At 37.0% G+C, this 20046-nt stretch overlaps 1 protein-coding gene across 7 annotated transcripts in view; it reads right to left on the reverse strand.

Moving 5' to 3' along the window:
• Positions 1–6982: 6982 nt before the first annotated feature.
• CCDC141 (coiled-coil domain containing 141) overlaps positions 6983–20046 on the reverse strand; it is a 235072-nt gene continuing 222008 nt past the window's right edge. For 6 of the 7 annotated variants that reach the window (XM_032356079.1, XM_032356080.1, XM_032356084.1 and 3 more), the window contains one exon: positions 18151–18548. In XM_032356079.1, the coding sequence (XP_032211970.1) occupies positions 18281–18548 (268 nt within the window). In that variant the 3' untranslated portion in view covers positions 18151–18280. Of the gene's footprint in view, positions 9492–18150; positions 18549–20046 lie in introns of those variants that run through there. The other variant, XM_032356082.1, reaches the window with a different exon arrangement.

Genomic DNA, 20046 nt, shown 5'->3' on the forward strand with positions numbered 1-20046 from the left:
TCCAGAGTAAAAAGCCACATTCCTGGGTGCCTGGATTGCTCAGTTGGTTAAATGTCTGCCTTCGGCTCAGGTCATGATTCCAGAGTCCTGGGATCCAGTCCTGCTTCCTGCATTGGGCTCCCTTCTCAGTAGGGAGTCTGCTTCTCCCTCTGCCCTTCCCCCATGCTTGTATTTTCTCTCTCAAACTCTCTATCTCTCAAATAAATAAAGCTTTTTTTTAAAAGCCACATTCTTTGAGAGTACACTATAGACACAGATTTCAACAGAATTGATATCAATGATACTTAGAACCAAGCAAGTATCCTTTGATTGCAAAATAGATCTAGCCTCTTGGCCAAAAAAAAAAAAAAAAAGGCATCCTTTACATCTTTTTTCCTATCAAATTCCAGGAGAATGTAGACTCCAAACTGAAGAATTTTGCGGGCTTCTATTTGATATATTTGGTTAAGCATTATCATTATCATTAAATGGGGAGGTGATATGTCAGAAATGTTAGCTCTACATAACAAATTTTTTCAACTAAAACCATTCAGTAATCTACCCAGGATAGTAACAATCCGTTTAAGAAAAAACTAATAAAGGATAAGGTTAAATAATGAAACAACATTTTTATGAAGTCCATCAATTGGTGGATTTTATTTTCCAAATTTTGTTGAACAAAGCACCTATGTTTGACCCTCACCAAGCCCGTGCTAACTTGAATCTTTAGAACAGTGATTTCCAACCAGAGATGATTTTATGCTGGGGATATTTGGCAATATCTGAAGACATTGTTGATTGTCACATCTGGTGGGAGGTTGCCTGCTAATGGTGTCTAGTGACTGGAGGCCAGAAATGCTGCTAAACATCCTCTGAGGCACAGGACAGCCTCCCTCCAGAGTTAATAGTGCCAGGGTTGAGGAGCTCTGCCTGGGAGGAACACACCGTGAAAACCACAGTTGACTTATTTTTCACTAACTTCAGCTTAAAGTGCACAGATACTTTATGGAAGGCTCTTCTCAAAATCCAAGCAAAATGCAGTTTCTGGTCAATGTACATAAAAGCTGAAAAACTTTTAAAGGATTCTACTACATTAAAGGGCATAAGAGAAATGTATTTATTGCTTCTGTTTATTAAGCATATCAGCATGCGTATTGCCCAAGTAAAGCCCAACAGTGATCCTTCCCTTGTTGATTTGGTACATAACAGGACACTAATCAAGATTCCTGCAGCTGATGGTCTATCACAGGGTAGCTGATTCAGTGTAGTTACTACTTCCCTTTGAAACTGCAGCTGCTGCTGGGCCCTCTGGCTCACTTTGAAAATTGGTGGTTCTGAAAGCTTAAGATACTATTTTTACTCTTCTTATTTGGCTGTGACCTGTGTAACTACGTTCCTGCTTCTCATTTTCCTTGGTTTGGTCACACTGGTTGGGAATGGATGTGTGTGTGTGTGTGTGTGTGTGTGTGTGTGTGTGTGTGTGTGTGTGTTTAGGACAAGGGGAGGGATTGTAGTTCCTCAGACAAGGCTCAGATAATTTCTCTTTCAGGATTATCTTTACGTGGAAAACCAGAATTTATGTTTCACAAAATCGGATTTTCCTTTCATATGTATTCTTTATTAAACAAACAATCTTTTCCTTTAATTTAAAAACAAGGAAAATGATATTTGAATATGTTGGGCACTAAAAAAATATCTGGGCTTAAGTTCAATTTAGAAGAAAATTAAGAATTTTAAAGAAAACATGAATTTATATGAACCATTCAGAAGGGAGTATTAGAATATATAAAAGCTTATTTCAAAAGAGATCACAATAGAAAAATAATTTGACTTCATTTCAATATAATGAAGATTAAATATTTTAATTTGCCAGACCCCTGGGTGACTCAGTCAGTTATGAGTCTGCCTTCAACTCAGGTCATGATCCCAGGGTCCTGGGATCCAGTCCTGCAACAGGCTCCTTGCTCAGTGGGGAGCCTGTTTTTCCTCTGCTCCTCCCCATGCTCGTGTGCTCTCTCTCTCTCTCTCTCTCTGTCTCTCTCAAAAATAAATAAATAAAACCTTTAAAAAAATAAAAATTTTAACTTATCTGACACTGTCACTGGGCTTTAGCTTAAAGCAGGTTTTGTGGGAACAGACATGCTGATAACCCCGTTTAGAGTGCTACAGTCCCATGAAGTCATCCATGTATGAAATGTTTCAAGATTCCACATGCTAAGCATGATGAAATGAATTTTTAGGTTCCATTCTGCCACTGTGCATATTTAGACTCATTCCACACAAGAAGAATGTCCAAGATGTCATAACATGTCACAGCGTCATAGAATGACAAGATCTGTGCCAACTAACTTCCTCTTTTCTAATACAACAATAATTTTTCATCAAGTACTATGTATGATATTTTCAGTTATTTTATCATTCAAATGGTTCATACACTGCCAACAGCATTTCAGCATTCAAGGACCTTGACACTGGGACTTTTGGAGGTTGAATAAGAGCCTGACAGTGTTTTAGTATACCAGGTTTTTAGTTGACTCTATGTGGAGTCTGACAGCTACATATAAATTTTAAACTCTGGTGAATAAAGAGAACATTCAATGACTACCAATGAGTGTACTAGGCTCACCAAAGAAAGTTCTTATCTGCCTAATGCTTCCTAGGGAGTTTTTTTTTAAGCTTTACCCTACAATTTAGCTGGCCTCTAGATCATTTGGCCCCCAAATACCAAGTCCTTCATAACATTACCTGCCTGCACTAATGAGAAAATCAAGAATGCACTTGTGTGTCTAAAACCCCTTGGAGATCAGTGAAAGCTGGAAGCACTTTTAGAGGTGGTATAATTTATGCCATTATTCACAGGCAAAGAACATGAGGGTCAGAGATTTTAGTTGCTTAAGCCCTCAGAGCTCTTTTGTAACAGAGCTAGGATTAGAATTTAGGTCTTTAGCTCTTTAAAAGAGTAACATTTAAAAGGAATAATACAGAACAACCCATATCTTTAAAACAAGTGCTCATTTCTATATGAAGGCAAGGTGATTAAAATAGGTTCAAATGCATGATGTATTTTATCAATGTAGTGTTTCACTATTTTAATAAGCATTGTTTAAGAATTTCAATTAACTTGTAAAAATGTACATAACAACCTCAAAAAAAGAATCATATGTTTATACAATTTTAAAAAGATTCAAACAAAAATAAATAAAAATAAAATAAAATAAAAAAGATTAAATGCTGCCTGTAGGTTTCTCAGAGCAGCCTTAGTAGAGGGGCTGAGTTTTATCTCATCTACTTTATCTCCAAATGGCCATTCTAAATTTGACATGTAAAGTCATATCTATCATTAAAAAAATAAAATGAAAAGGAAGTCAACTTTGGTTATAATTTTTTTCTGATAATGTACACAGTGTCATATAATTTAAATAACAATGATACTCATTTTAATACATATGTCTACGTTATTAAAATAGAATATGAACTTTGTATTGTATATGAAGTCAAAAATATATGTAGTGTTAATTACAAAATTTCCTTGGTAATTTCTATTTGCAAAATTTCCTTGGTAATCTCTATTTGCAGAAATGGCAGCAGTAGATTGTGATCACAATCTTCTAAAAATTAGATTGATTACTTTTATTGCACAATGTTTAAGTGAGCGCACCATAACTCAAGATTTTAGGTCATTTGAAATAGCCTAGTCTGGGAACTCAGCTTAAACTTTCCAAATAACATAGGATGTTGGCATGGAGTTATTGACTATTTATCCTCATTGGTGAGACATATAAATCTGAATGTAACTGCAAGTAGTTTCTGATTTTCCCTCCCAGAGGAGTTATAAATATAGAGAATATTTTCCCCATTCTGAATAAAACTTTGGCACATTTTTGAACAGACAAATACTATAGTCATTATGATATATTTGACCTGAGATGGCCCTACGAGACTTAGTTAGGCAGCACCATGGGTTTGGAATAAAGAAGTTTGCTATTGTCCTGGTACCTCCTGGTTTTGCAGAGTTCTTGGTGGTGTTGCCTAAATCCTACACATCGTCAAAACTATCTGATTAAACATGTGATGCATAATCTGAATTCATTTTCAAACAGGACTCTACCACTCTCAGAGTAGTCTGTATCACTCTAACTTCTTTTAGTGTTTCTTCTATAGAAATCTGTCAATGTATCTCAGTGTTTCTATGGAAACCAATGTTGAATTCTTCCATTTTGTATCTTACAAATTTGGAGCATGGATGTAACCAGCATAAAATTATTACATTCAATGCTTGAACTCTTTAAAACCCAAGGTATTTTCTAAAACAGTGTTTCTTGAACTTTAGTATGCATAACAATGACTTAAGAATCTTGCTAAAATGCAGGTTCTGATTCAGTAGGTCTGGGGTGGAATCTGAGGTTCTTCATTTTCAATAAGCTCCTAGGTGATGTTGATGCTGCTGGTCCTTTGTAGCAAGACTTTAAAAGATACCAGATAAAATCAAGCAGTTGACTCATAGCAACTTATTTTTAGAATATATAATTCCATAGCAGTTGTGAAAAAATATTTTTCTCCTACTTTATAGTAAACTCTTCACTTAAAGAAGAGCAGATATTGGGGTGCCTGGGTGGCTCAGTGGGTTAAGCCTCTGCCTTCGGCTCAGGTCATGATCTCAGGGTCTTGGGATCGAGCCCCGCATCGGGCTCTCTACTCAGTGGAGAGCCTGCTTCCCCCTCTCTCTCTGTCTGCCTCTCTGCCTACTTGTGATCTGTCTGTCAAATAAATAAATAAAATCTTAAAAAAAAAAAAAAAGAAAGAAGAGCAGATATTGTTGTGCCCAAATTTCGAGACCCTCCCAAAGACGACCACCAGAGTCCAGAGTCAAAGCCAAACAGCAAGGGTCGTTTATTATGAGTTCGAACCCGGACCTCCGCACACTCGTTGCCGGTGACGCTAAGAGGTCCCGAGCTCAGGATCACAACATCTTTTATACACTATTTTTGGGGAAGCAGGGATTTAGCATACATCATAGTATCTTGTAACAAATCGCCACATACCGCGGGAAAATCAAAAAGGAACTCTATAATATGACTGGCGCGCTACAGAGCGGGAAAGGGCTGGGAACAGATTATTGGTTAGGTCAAAGGGCTGTCATTCTTCAAACTGCTGAGTTGGCACCGTTAGGGTATGTGTCACCTCAGGATTGACCGGGGTCTTCCTGTCAAGCCGCGGGGCGCCAGATGGTTGTTATCTTTTGGCCTAAAGCTGGATGGGGGGTCCGGGAGCAGTCATTCTGTCATGTCCAATTCTGGGTGGGGGTTTCTCTGGCGTCAGGTGGCTGTTATCTCTTGGCCCAGAGCCGGAGGAGGAGTCCGGGAGCAGCCATTCTGTCAGGTTCAATTCTAGGTGGGGGATGTGTGGTTACAGAGTGTCTATAGAAATTCTGCTGGTATTTCTCCATCTCCTCATGGGTTAGCAAGCGAAAGTACAGAAGCAGAAATAGCGGTAATGGTTATAATTTAGGCATCTCAATATAAAAGCCTGGGGGGCTGTGTAAATACACAATGGAGAAATGTTCTTCTTTTCTATCAATCTGAGATTTTGCAGATTGGCTCACACAAGCGAAATCTTAGAGGTTTTCATCGCAGTGTCTGCATAACGTGGAGGAAACTTCCCTGAAGCTAACCCAAGGATTCTCAGGTCCATCCTGGTGGAATGGTCACTTGGAGACTCTGAGGAGGCCTGGGATGACTTTCTGCACCAAGTACTTGTAAAGCTTTCAGATGACAACCATTATGGACATAGATATAATTAGTTGCATTCCTGTATGAGTTTCCAGGTATATATGGATGTGTAATGTATATGTGTGTGTTTACTTCAAAACAGAACAGAGAAACTAAGAAGAGAATACTTAACAAAAAAAATAAAACCCAATGCCCTAGAGAAAAACATTATAACACACAATTGTAACTGGGTTTGCTTTTCCCCTTCAGCACCGCAATTGTTCCCATCCTTCATCCCGTCTGTTATTATATAATGTTGTTATAGCTATTGTTTGTCATCTCCTCTTTACCATATCACCTGTTTATTGCCTTAGATAATATTTCCTGTTTGTGTCTGACATGGAATTCTATTTCAGGGAATTTCACCAGCACAGTTCCATGAACCTGAAAAATATTTAATGTGACCTTTGGATTAAGTGATCTATGCAGCATACAATTAGTGACTTAGTGCCCAGCAAAATAGGTTTGCTATTATTTCATCTCTCCTAGACATTTTCTCCTTGAAATTAATGACATGGCAAGAAAATAGAGGAAAAAGTGATTTCAATAGCTAGTTTTTTTTTTTTCATAGAGAAAGGATATGCTCACTGGTGAGCATATAATTCCGAGTGTAACTGCAAGTGATTTCTCATTTTTTTTTTCTCTAAAGGAGTTTAAATAAAGCGAATATTTTTTCCCATCCTGAATAAACCTGTAAGGGCCTTTTTAGCCAGAGCGATGCCATCCGGTTAAACAGTGATTTTGTTGTTTAAGCAGTAAAACTTAAACTGACCCTGCCCACCCCAGGGAACTTACTTAAAAGCAAGTCCTGGAAACCAGCCCCAGGGAGCAAAACCCAAATGCAAAGGTGGGTCAGGCCAGGTGGAGACATCCAATCGGTAGGGGCGCATACTGTCTCCCTAGCTACCAAGGAGTATGGGCCCCACCTTTCGGGCACCTTTTGGGTACCAATTCTGACCAAGATAGGCTAGTTCAAATATCTACTATAGGGTAAATTGTAATTAAATTGGTCACTCGTGTGTGACCTAGCATGACTGGGCAGCTTTCTCTGTGTGTGTTACAATCTCATTGACCACCTGTGCATGGCCAGGCCCAACCACATGGCCTTTGCCCTTAAAAGCTAGTATGTAAGGCAGAGAGGGGTCGCCTCTTTGCAAGAGACGGCCCCGAACGGTTGGTTTGATTCTCGATGCTTGGCGCGAAATAAAGCTTTGCCTGACCTTCGCTTTGTATCAGTCTCGCTCCTTTAATCATGGACCCATTATTGGGGGACCTTTCAAACCTTTGGCATATTTTCAAACAGAAAATCACTTTATAATATGCGTGGCCTGCTGTGGCCCTACGAGATTAAGTGGGGCAGCACAGTGGGTTTGGAACACACAAGTTTGCTATTCTCCAGGTACCTGTTTTGCAGAGTTCTTGGTGGCGTTGCCTAAATCCCACACATCATCAAAACTATGTGACTAAACATGTGATGCCTAAACTTGAATTCATTTTCAAACAGGACTCTACCACTCTCAGAGTAGTTTCCTGTGAGGAATCAGTAAATTTGAAATCAGAAAACTGTCTTCACTTACTTTGATTACTGTCCAGTTATAAAACAGATCACTATTCTACAATGGAATGTTAAATAGGAGTATATTTCTTATCAAATATTAAACACCATGATTTTTCCTCTTGAATTGAGCAGTTGCATTTATTAAGAGCATTTGTGAGTCAATATTTATACAAGAATAAATACCCCTTATCTGCAAGAGGCTGAAAGAACTAATCAGATTAAATGTATTACTTTTACAAAGATTTAATGTTTAATGTACAAAGAATTACAGTTTAAGAAGCTCCCAGTAGAGCAAAGAAAGAGGTAAGTAAATTATGCTGTTTCTAGGTACTTAGTAGACATAATATACATTTCATTATCCACATGCATAAACCATTAGCAGTAGAAAAGAAATGAACACACAAAACATTTGTTCTTGAAGTAATCATACATGCTTTAATAACTTTAAGAAATGAGCTAGAGAAATTCGCCTTTAAAAACCACATTTAGTACTTCATATGGAAAATTCAAATACAATAGCCAATGGATTTAAAAAAAAACAACAGCAGCTTCTTGATCATGATTTATGATACTACATTAAAATAAAAGTAACCTCTAAGTTCTATTTTAGAATAACTCCTTTAGGATTGCTATCTATAAGGAATATAAATGGATTTGTATTTGAAGTTGATATATGTGTATATAGATTGGAATTGTATTTTCCTATTTTGATCTGCTATTTGGGAATTCTGTTTGAAATATACTGGTTTTTAATTATACATTTATAAAACTGGAATTTGGCTGAGTATTTATCTTGTAGGATGTAGTATAAATACATGTCTGTATTACACCATGCTAAAATAAGAAAAGTCTGTTTCTTCATTAACTCTTGGTCATCAGTTGCTCATAGAACTGGTCCCATCAAGTGTTTCTCCAAACTCAATGCATCATACATCACCTGGGCACTTTATATATTACCTAATTCATACAGATAAGAACTCATACTAACAAACAGGTATACACACACACACACACACACACACACACACACACACACACACCCCATTTGTATCACCAAGATCCAAAACACTTGAAATGGTTTTTATTAATTCATAATGATTCTAATGACAGGTGATATTCCATGCTATATAACTATGGTTAAAACAACTAGTGACAATTTCTCACATTTAAAGAAACTATAGATTTTTCGCATTCTAACACTCCCTGTGAGATAGCATCGTTCCTCTAACTGGCTGATGGGTTAGATGTGAAAGCAGGGAATGGGACTCATGTCCCAAGAAAACTAGGCCCTTTATCTGAGATTGTGGTCCTAACTTGCTCATGTACACTTGTTATGGTCCATTTTTAATTGTAATAGTAAATTAATATTTGTTCAAATTCATATTATGTTGCTGTAGGTTTGAACAGAAACTACAATGAGTACTCTCCTTGCATATGTATTTCTAAGTCCTGGATGGGATCTTAACAGTACTTCATTGTTTATACAGTTATCTTTACAAAGCTTTTGATAAAATACATGTTCAGTACTTGACTTTGTGGTGCATCAGTTAGCTTTCTTTTAAGTGGTAAAGAATAAACCATTCTATTTTAGACGAATGATGCATGTGACCAAAAATCGCCTTCAAGAATAGGGAAATAAAGAAAGCACTTCTAGCTAACATTTAGAAAATACAGAATGATTAGTTTCATTGAAGTTCCCAATTAAATGGAGGTGTCAAAGTAGTCATTTGTATTCTACCCTTCAATTAATTAATGGAACAAGATATAACTTCATGGCACTGATTACTTTGAAAGTACAATACAATGTCTGACATATTTTAGTTCTGGTTTCTATCAAAAAAATCTAAGACTAGCAACATAAGTTCATTCTTGCTTGTAGGAAGTACTAATTCATGAAAGGTACATTCATTCTTGCAGTGTAGCAGAGTACCAGCCAATAAATCGTCCACTCTGGGATTTGATTTTCTTCTAATATTAAAATCATTATTGTTGGAGAAAGCTCAGCTCTACAGTTCTCTAATTACAATGTCTTTCTAATTTTTCTCTCTTGGTCCAGTGATAATGACAATGGCCAGCAAATGATCAAATTTGATTTATGTTCCACATCAAGTATCCCGTTGCTCTGGTGAGTGTCATCTCCTTCAAATAATTTATCTCTTTCGAAATCCCCAAAATATCATAGGAAGCTGCAAGAAAAATCATTTGTGAAATGTTGCAAGAGGGAAAGTGTGAAGTGCAAGTGTGAAGTGTTGCAAGATGACAAATATTCATGATGTCTCAAACAAATTTATGGTAAAGGGACAAACTCATGTGGTCTTCCTTTGCCCCTGCCCCTGAAAATGCTTGATTCACTGTGATTCATCTACTGCTAACTCCCTGCCTTTCTCCTGGGTGCAGTTGTTGTAGACCTGCTTCTGGTAAACTTGCTATGTTCACTAATTGGTTCCAAGAGTTTTTGGTAGATTCATTGGTAAAAAAAAAAAATCATGCCATCTGCAAATAAAGATAGTCTTATTTCCTCTTTTCCAACCTGCAGTACTTTTATTTCCTTTCCTGTCTTATTCACTGGCTAGGACTTCTAGTACAATGATGAGTAAGAGCTGTGAGAAGACATTCTTACCTTCTTCCCAATCTTAGGGGCAAAGTGCCCAATCTCTTGCCATTAAGTGTGATGTTAATTATAGAATATCTTTATCAAGCTGAAGAATTTCTTCTGTTACTAGTTTTCTGAGAGTGTTTTTTAAATTATCATGAACACATGCTGAATTTTGTCAAATATTATTCCTGAATCAGTTGACATAAGTGTGTGATTTTTCTTCTTTTGCCTGTAGATGTGGTGGATTATATTGATTGATCTTTGAATACTGGACTAGCCTTGCATACCTGGAACAAATCCCACTGGTGTATATAATTTGACTTATTCATTGTTGTATTTGATTTGTTAGTATTGTGTTGGAAATGTTCATGTCTATATTCATGAGAGATACTGACTATAGTTTTTCTTTCTTTTAATATCCTTATATGGTTTTAGTATTAGGGTAATTCTGAACTCATAGAATGAGTGTTAAGTGTCCTCTCTACTTCTGGTTCTTGAAGAAGATTGTGGTGAACTTTATTATTCCTTCCTTAAATATTTGGTAGGTTTACCACTGAAACTATCTGGGCATAGTACTTTCTTTTTTGACAGCTTATTTATTATTGCCTCAATATCTTAAAGAGATATTGGTTGTCTCTTTTTACTTCTGTGAGTTATTGTAGTTTATATCTTTCAAGGAATTGATCCAGCTCATCTCAGTTAATCAAATTTGTGGGCTTAGAGTTTCTTATAGCATTCCCTTATTAGGCTTTTAACATCCCAGGATCAGAACTGATATATTTCTATGTTTTCTAAGATACTTAAAAATTTCTCTTGAGATTTATTTTTGGCCCATGTGCTGTTTAGAAGTGTGTTGTTTAATTTCCAAATATTTGGAGATTTTCCAGCCATCTATCTAATGTTTAGTTTAATCTTGTTGTGATGGAAGAACATACATTGTATGATTACTATTCTTTTCCATTTAAGTAAGGTCTATTTTACGGTCAAGAATGTGGTCTATCTTGGTGAATGCTTCATGTGAGCCTAAGAAGAACCTATATTATGTTGTTGCTGAATAAAATACTCTACAAATGTCAATTGGATCTAATTGCTTGATAGTGTTCTTTTAGGTCATATATATCCTAATATTTAGGTGTTAGTGATCCCATGTATTGAATTTCTTTCTTTTTCTTTACACTGTCATACCACACCTTTGTACTTAGGTTCACATATCTAACCACAGTTTCCCTTTGTCTTTCTTTTTCTCATTTTTATTACATACTGCCTTGTTTTTTCTTTTTCTTGTTTTTGTATGTGCATTATCATCAACCAAGTAGTCAATTCATTAGGAGTCTTGCTTCCTTTAGAATTCCTAGCATTCCTAGCACATAGGGGGCACTGTTCACACAGAAGATGAATATAACTGCTGATTGGAATGTGCCAAGATCCCCCAAATCAAGAAGAGAACTGAGGCCCTCCAGCATACCCTGGAAATGCTGGCTTGAAAGGCTGTTTGGTGTTTATCAATGAATGTCTCTGGGAGATTCTTCACCAAAGAAAGTCTTGAATTAACTTTTCTAGAACACGGTCCTTGTATTGGCTGCTATGACAAAGAATCATAAACTAGGTGGCTTTAAATAACAAATTTTTTTTTTCTTTCTCAGTTATGAGGGCTAAAAGTCCAAAATCAAGCCATTGGTAGAACCATGCTCTCTCTGAAGCCTCTAAGGAAGAATAGTTTATTACCTCTTCTTGTTCCTTGGGGTAGCAATCTCTGGTGCTCCATAGCTTGCAGAAGCTGACAATGCCACTGATCACTGCTTCTTTTATCACATGGCCTTTTCCTGTGCGTCTCCTTTGTCACCATGTCTGTTCTAGTCTTCTTATAAGAACACTAGGCACTTGGGTTAAGGCCACCCTGATGCTATTCAAGCCAGTACAGTCCTCTACTTGGTAATGAAAAATGTTATGCAGACACTTTTATTGTGGCCTCTAACTCCCTCTCAGGGGTCCCCACATGCATTTCCTGAATCTAGAGGAAATTCACAGTGAAAGGGAGGATGAAACCCACAGCAGACACTCGGTTTCCTCACCCTGATGTTTGGCTATTTTTCCCTTCCTGTCCTATATTTCCCAACACTTAGTGAAACAAAGCACACAACTCTTTCAGGTTCCTGCATATTCCATTTCCTCGTAAGAATTTATCTATTTTGGTGGAGAAAACATTCTTATTTAATCTGATAACTAAGACCAGGATATGATGAGAAATTCTATTGTTCCTTTAAGAGTAATAGAAATGGTAAATATTCATTTTAAGAGGCATCTTCTGGAGCTGCATTAACTTTAATCAAAGGCAGGCCTCCAAGAGTCAACATGGCAACGGCTGCTAGGGAAGGCACTTCGGAGCAGATGGGCATTTTAGCTTTTCCAATCCTGCCAGGTAACTGGTTTCCTACTTTATCTGCATTTCCAGTGGCCCTGTTTGCCAACAACTTGTTTGTGTGTGGGTTTGCATAATACTTATTACAAAGAAAGGCTCTCTGGCATCATGAGAATAATATGGGTTGGAGACTATTCACTATGAATGAATTATGTTTCTCTATATTTTATCCTTTGAATTTTTATCTCACAAGATTTCATTATATGATTTTTTAATGCTAACATGAGATTAAGAAAAATACCATTTTGTAGTTGTTTGGATCAATGAAGTTCTTGGAAAAGGACAGTTGTTGAATGTCAAAGGGAAAAGTTTATTTCATTAGCTAGCTCTGGACCTGTTATTTCACTAGTATTGATATTTAAGTGGATCCTAAATGGAAAAAGCCATAGCAGGGAGCCCTCTGAATACAGATTGAAAACGTCAAAGTATGTAACTATTACTGCTCTGCTTTAAAGAAAAATCAGGTTGGATAAATATTTTCCAGCTACTCCTATGGTTAAAATATGTTTCAATTTCAGCCAGTCTTTATTGTGCTAATTGGAAATACATACACACAAACACTCTTTTCTATACAACTCTTTGTATTTCTTTTAAGGAAATACTGTATTGTCCTTTAAGGAAAATATGATACAAAAAGGAGAATCCAAAGAATTGGATTTGCCAGGTCCTGGCTCATACAGATTAAATTGCCATTGAACAGAAGAAAGAGCTATCTGGCCAAACACTCAAACTCCAGAATCAAAGATGGTTCATCTGGAGGAACGACATGCATCCAGGCTTCACCACTGATGTTTGGCTGGTTGATGGTGTTATATAAACTCTCACCAACACAAGCAACAGTGATGTGGGGATTCATGGGTAAAGGCCAAATTAGCATCTTTGTGCTTTCCATTTTAAGGCTGAATTCATACACAGCTGATAACATTCAAATCTCATCTCATGTAATGAAAGCAGAGAAAATGAATTGTTTTGCTTTAAGCAGGACACTGTTTCATTTAAGTGAATGCAAATCTTTTGGCTCTTTGATACAGCTCAAGATTCTGCTCATGGAAAACAGTCTGTCATGCTTTGGCATTTGCACTGACATGCACAATATCAGAGAATACTAGGAGGATATATTTTATTTTGTTTCAAATAACTTATTTCATGGTCACACTTAAAATAATGTACATACAACAGGAAAGTAAAGAGCTTCAATTGGCAATTTCTAGTAGGGAACAGTCACAAATAAAAACAAAACAAGTGGAACAAGATGCTATATATTTTCCTTTGTTCATTTGAAAAATACTTGAATTTGACTTTTTAAATATTTACATATATAAATGAAATGCTGGTTTCAAATAAGATACAACCAGATTACCAAAATTATTGATTACCACAGTAAAATACTGATGATTTGTATAATGTTCTAAAGAAGTACATACATTCTGGTTTTGGCATTTTGGACATAGTCATTGTAGTGTGCCCATATACTTCCTGATTAGAACCTGATTCTGACCAGCCAATGTCCATAATAAGAAAGAATAATCAGGTAACAAATACATCTCTCTCTTTTTATATTCCCCCACTAACTCTCTCCAGAAAAAGAAGAAAAAAACTAGGTTTATCTTGGTTTACCTCCAACAATAATTCAAGAAATATTTATTGAGTATGACTATGGCTTCGGTGCTGGGAGTATAATGATGAACAGGGCTGTCACAGATCCTGCTGATAAATATCTCACACTCTAGCCTGAGAAGACTGATGCTCAGACATGCAATTTCAATGCTGTGTATCAAGGGACATGACAAGGGTAGCTCAGGAGCTGACAGTGCACACAGCAGGAACATCTATACTGGACTTGATGGCTCAGAAGGCTTCCTGGGGAAGGGTGTGTCTCAAATGGACCAAGAAGGATATGTAGGATTAAGCCACAAAAAGATAGGGTAGGATATAGTAAGGGAGATCTGGGAAGAAAGGACCAGAGAGAAGAAAGAGCGTGATAGGTTAAGAACCCGATGAAAATTGTGACTTTGTGGGAGTATCAGAAGGGATGGAACAGAGATTAGGAAGGAGAGGGCAGGTACTAAAGGGCCTTGTGTAACACTTGAAGACATTTAAACTTGAGTGAAGTGGTCAGAAGGTTCTTACAGTAATCTATTTTAAGCCTGCATCTTGATTATAAATGAGGGTTAACATTATTGAAAAAAATAACTAATTGTTTGCTACTTCTTTTTCCAAAGATTTTAGATATTTTAGAATACACAGAGATTTGAATGTAAGGATTCCAGCAGAAAATATCTCTGGGAGTTAACTGTGAAAAAAATTTTACCACAAAATGTTTATGTTTATACACTTTTTATTAGAAAATCAGAACTGGAAAACTCAATGATTTTGTCTTTTAGGAAGCTCAAAACACATTTTGTGTTGCACTCCTCTAAGGTGTCAAGTACATGTTTCTTTTCTTTTTTTTTTTTTTTAAGGTTTTACTTATTTATTTATTTGACAGACAGAGAGAGATCACGAGTAGTCAGAGAGAGTGGGGAAGCAGGCTCCCCACTGAGCAGAGAGCCCAATGCAGGGCTTGATCCCAGGACCCTGAGACCATGACCTGAGCTGAAGGCAGAGGCTTAACTTACTGAGCCACCCAGGGGCCCCACATGTTCCTTTTACTCTTCCTTGTCATTTACATTTTCTTGTTGAGAAGTATTTTGATATTACTTACTGTCTGGAATTTTCTCTAGAAGAAAATGGATATGGATGGATATATATACACATACACACACACACATATATATATATTAAAAAGGAAACATTTGAATTTCCTAGTTTTTCAATTTTAATCAGTAATTTTAGTACATAATTTCATAAGGAGAATTCTTTGATCAAGACAGAAATCTTACCAAAAGGAAAATCACACTTAAGTCTTTGAAATTAAAATATAACCGGAAGAATAACTGAATAGCTTATTATTCTTCACTGCTGTGGGAATTACTAGATAGTCAATTGATAACACAAAAGAATACATAGGTAGGTAGGTATGTAAATGGATGGATGGATAGATGACCAGATGGATGGATGGATGGATGGATGGATGGATGGATGGATAGATGGGTGGATGGACAGATAGACTGATATATAGGTAACTAGCTGAACTATATCTTGAATTTCAGCATAATGCTTTTCCCCAATATTTGAGCTCTATGTGTGTATGCATATATGTGTGTATATGCTTATATTTGATATATGTCAAATACATATTATATTTGGTATGTGCATCAAATACATCAGGGGTTTATACCTTATTTAGTCACACACTGTGGGTGGATGGATATACATATATCCCACCCTGCTGCCCACTAACGCTCTCCATTAGCCCTTAACTGGCATGCAATAGGTAAAGCAAACAAGCAAGTCCTATGCCCTAACAACCTCTAGCCACAAATTCAACTAAGACGGCAAAATGGGAAAGGGGATCTTACTAAATTAACAAGAAAGAGACAGAGAGTGGGACAGGAACTTGTCATTTGGTCTTGCCTGCCCTCTTTGGACATGACTAGAGTTTACTATTTCGCTTCAACATGGGAAAAGCAGTTAGGCAAGTTATGTAAAATATGTGGGGGCACCTGGGTGACTCAGTGGGTTAGGCCTCTGCCTTTGGCTCAGGTCATGACCTCAGAGTCCTGGGATCATACCCTGCATGGGGCTCTCTGCTCAGCAGGGAGCCTGCTTCCCGCTTGCTCTCTCTGCCTGCCTCTCTGCTTACCTGTGATCTCTGTCTGTCAAATAAATAAATAAAATCTTTTTAAAAAAGTTACATTAAAAAAAGTTACATAAAATATGTGATAATGGACAAAATGGATAGGAGACTTAAGAGGCCATGTGTTCCCTAGGACATTGTATATATAAGCTTTTAGCTTATTTCTGTCAAAATGTGAAAGAAAATTAAGAGATTTAATTGTTTAATTAAATTGATACACAGAAAAAATATGTCAACTTTACTCAACCACAGATTTCATACCTTCAAATAACATTCAGTAGCTTTTTAATATTAACATGAATATATTACATTTAAATATTTTTATTATTATAGAAAGAAAGTCTTGCAGTAACATAATTGGTTCCTTCTCTTTATCAAAAATCTATTATAAATTATTCTTTCAACTGAAGATTTTGCTCTACCATGACAAGACTATGTTTAAAATTTTAAAACAGGGGCTCCTGGGTGGCTCAGTGGGTTAAACCTCTGCCTTAAGTTCAGGTCATGGTCTCAGGGTCCTGGGATCAAGCCCCACATCGAGCTCTCTCTCAGTGGGGAGCCTGTTTTCCCCTCTTTCTCCCTGACTGCTTCTCAGCCTACTTGTGATCTCTCTGTCAAATAAATAAATAAACTCTTTATTTTATTTTATTTTTTTAAAAGATTTTATTTATTTGTTTGATGGACAGAGATCACAAGTAGGCAGAGAGGCAGGCAGAGAGAGAGGAAGCAGGCTTTCTGCCGAGCAGAGAGCCCGATGCAGGGCTCGATCCCAGGAACCTGGGATCATGACCTGAGACAAAGGCAGAGGCTTTAACCCACTGAGCCACCCAGGCGTCCCATAAATAAACTCTTAAAATAAACTCTTAAAAAAAAAAAAAAAAACAAATACTTCTCTCATTCATGTTTATTTTTAAAGGGAATCAAAAAGAGATCCTCTTTTCTAAATAATATATTTCAGAAATGCACAGGAAAACTCTTTAATATTATAGTGATAATCAGAAGAAAAGGACAGAATTCACCTTATGTAGTCTTATTACATACTTTTCCCCTAGATCATACTAAATGCAGCCTCATAAGTTAATTTCAAGTCTTTGAAAAAGATACAATCTTAAGAAATTAGAAAGGAATTTAAGTTCCAATTTATAAAACATCACCTTTCCACATGGGAAAGGTTGGAAATCACAGACTAATACCACTCCATAAATATTCCAAAGAAACAACATATGAATGAGATAGTGGGCAGGAGGCAAAATGATGATAAGTCACATCTAATAATATAATTAACTTCAGGCTTCATAGAATGCTTTCCATTTTCCAAATCTTTACAAGATATGCAAAGAAAATTCTCAATTGCCCGAGAGGTAGATGATAAACTCATTTTCCAAATGGGACACTGAGGCATAGAGATGTCTTTTCTACAGGCTGCAAAAAAATGGTCAGCAGCAGAATGAAGAGAAGATGCGGGAGGAACAGGTTGCCATTGTGTATGCATGGCTGTCCGAACCCTGACAGCCGCATGACAGGAATTACATCGGTCCATCTGCAGCCCGTGCCCCATTTTACTCTATGACAGGTACAGCTGATGGAAGTTTGAGCCTCCATCTAAAGTTGACAGCACATCTATGTGCCATTGTGAAACCGGTGAGATCAACTTGAGGAATGATTATTTACAGTGGCCTCCTCAGACTTAGGAAGGCAAGCTAGGTTGAAACTACATAGAATGTATTTCAATAAATGAGATTAAGACATGAAATGCAATGAAAGGACAGCTGATGTGATAAGATAAATTACAACTTCTCTTCAATATTTCTCCTGTTATTCTACAGAGATGTTTATGAGTATAATTAAAAATAAATTCTCAAACAATTGGATTTGAAATTTAATTCATATCTCTCTGTTGATGTGAGCCTTGACATACATGCTCTTAAGTGAGGAGGGAATAAACATAGTGTAATTGTACTGGGCTTTATATTGAACACATCTCTTTCTAGAATACAAAAATGTATGCTTATCTGCTGCTAAGAACCAAGCTCCTCAAATATACTAAAACACTAAAAGAAAATTTGCTTATTTCACAGAGTTTGGTATTAGCCGAGCAAACAATATGGCTATAACAGGGGTACACTTGGAGGAGAGATATAGGAAGATGTGGGAGATGCAGAAAAATAAACAACCAACTTTAGGCTCATGAGAATGACGTCCAAGAGTGCCAACCCCGCAGTTACTGTGCAAGGACCCAGTACATGAGGGACACACTAATATAGATGACACACAGTGTTACCCAGTTTATTCTTGTGATTGGTGGCCTGTGGTTACCTGTCACGTGGAGGATGACATTGGAAGAGAGAATGCCACTAGAGTTTTGGGCCCGAGCCACATAGAGGCCTGCGTCTGCCTCACATACCTTCGGAATGAACACCGAATGTCTTGTCTCCTTGTGTAAAACCTGTAAGTGCCCATCAGCAGACAATTTCTGGCCCTTCTTGTACCTGAAGCAGAGAGTCAGTTTTTAAAGTCAGGATCACTGTAAATTCACATCATTTCTAAGCTCTAAAACCCATTGCAAACAAGCCCATTACCATTGTAATACTCTCTTTTTAGTATTAGCAGGAATTTTGCAGCTCCTATGGATTCCAATGGGGCTGTTCATCCTTGAAGCAGAGATTAGAGACTTGTGGCCTAAGAAGTGCTTGACCGGATCAGACCATATTTTTCAAAAAATTGAATTTTTGAACAACATTAAACAGTTGAAATATTGCATGTGAAAATTCAGATATCTAACTATTCTTTTCAAAAACACCAAACAGGGTGCCTGACTGGGTCAGTCGGTTGAGTGTCCGACTCTTGATTTCGGTTCGGGTCATGACCCCAGGGTTGTGAGATCGAGTTTCATGTGGGGCTCTGCACTGGGCCTGGAACCTGCTCAAGATTCTCTTTCTCTCTCTCCCTCTGTCCCTCCCTGTGCCCCAACTCTCTCTCTTTCTCTCTCTCTCTCTCTGTAAAACAAACAAACAAACAACAACAACAAAAACAGCAACACCCCACAAGAAAAATGAAGCCCATCTGGTCACAGAGGGCCACCATTTGCTTATGGCAACAATTACCTAGAGTGTGAAATGGGACTCGTCTATTTGGCCTGTGTCATTCTTTCAGCTGCTATGGAATAAGAGCCTGTGAGTTCTGGGAGTCTGTATTGGAGGGAGACTCGTCCATCCCATCATAGTCACCCCACAAGATCCATGTGAGAACAAAAATATGCTGTTTGGGAGGAAGGTACTTATACAATATTTCCTGGCAAAATAAGTTCATTTCATTTTTATGAATTAATTTCATTAGCATAAAATGATTTATAATTATAAAAGGCACTTATGTAATTGGATTATTACCATTAATGATATGTTTCTAAAAGTTTCCTATGAATGTGAGTACTTAGCTGTCACTTTTTAGGAAGCAAATGATTTATTTTGTATATTCTAGATTCTGGTTTATTTATATCCATGTTCCTTCACCTAAGGAGTGGTGACAAACCAGAATCATTTTCTGTTCCCATTGCTTATGTGATAATTTTGCATTTTTATGAGTGTCCTAAGAATGTTTATTTCCAAGAGCTTGCTAGTTGGTAACTGAGCAAAATCACTGAAAATCCAAAAGCAAGATATTTTTTCACAACGTTGTGATAATTCCTCAACAGTAAATACTAACCAAGTTATTTGTTGTGTGGACAAAACCAAGAAACACTGCAGACAACATTTCTCTTTGGGGTGAACTGATATTTAATAATGAATTAAATAGTTTTTAAATTCATAAATATGAAATTCCTGATCTATAAAAAACCATGCAGTTATAAAAACAAGACCATAAGACAAAAGCATGAATGGCCGCCTTGTAGCACAAGTGTAATCTCTTCTCATCATCTGAGAGACCCAAGTTTTCTCATAGATTCTTTCAGAACCCACTCACACTTCAAGTATCATCAGTGGGCACAAG

Source organism: Mustela erminea, chromosome 8, assembly GCF_009829155.1.
Source record: "Mustela erminea isolate mMusErm1 chromosome 8, mMusErm1.Pri, whole genome shotgun sequence".
Classification (NCBI taxonomy): Eukaryota; Metazoa; Chordata; class Mammalia; order Carnivora; family Mustelidae; genus Mustela; species Mustela erminea.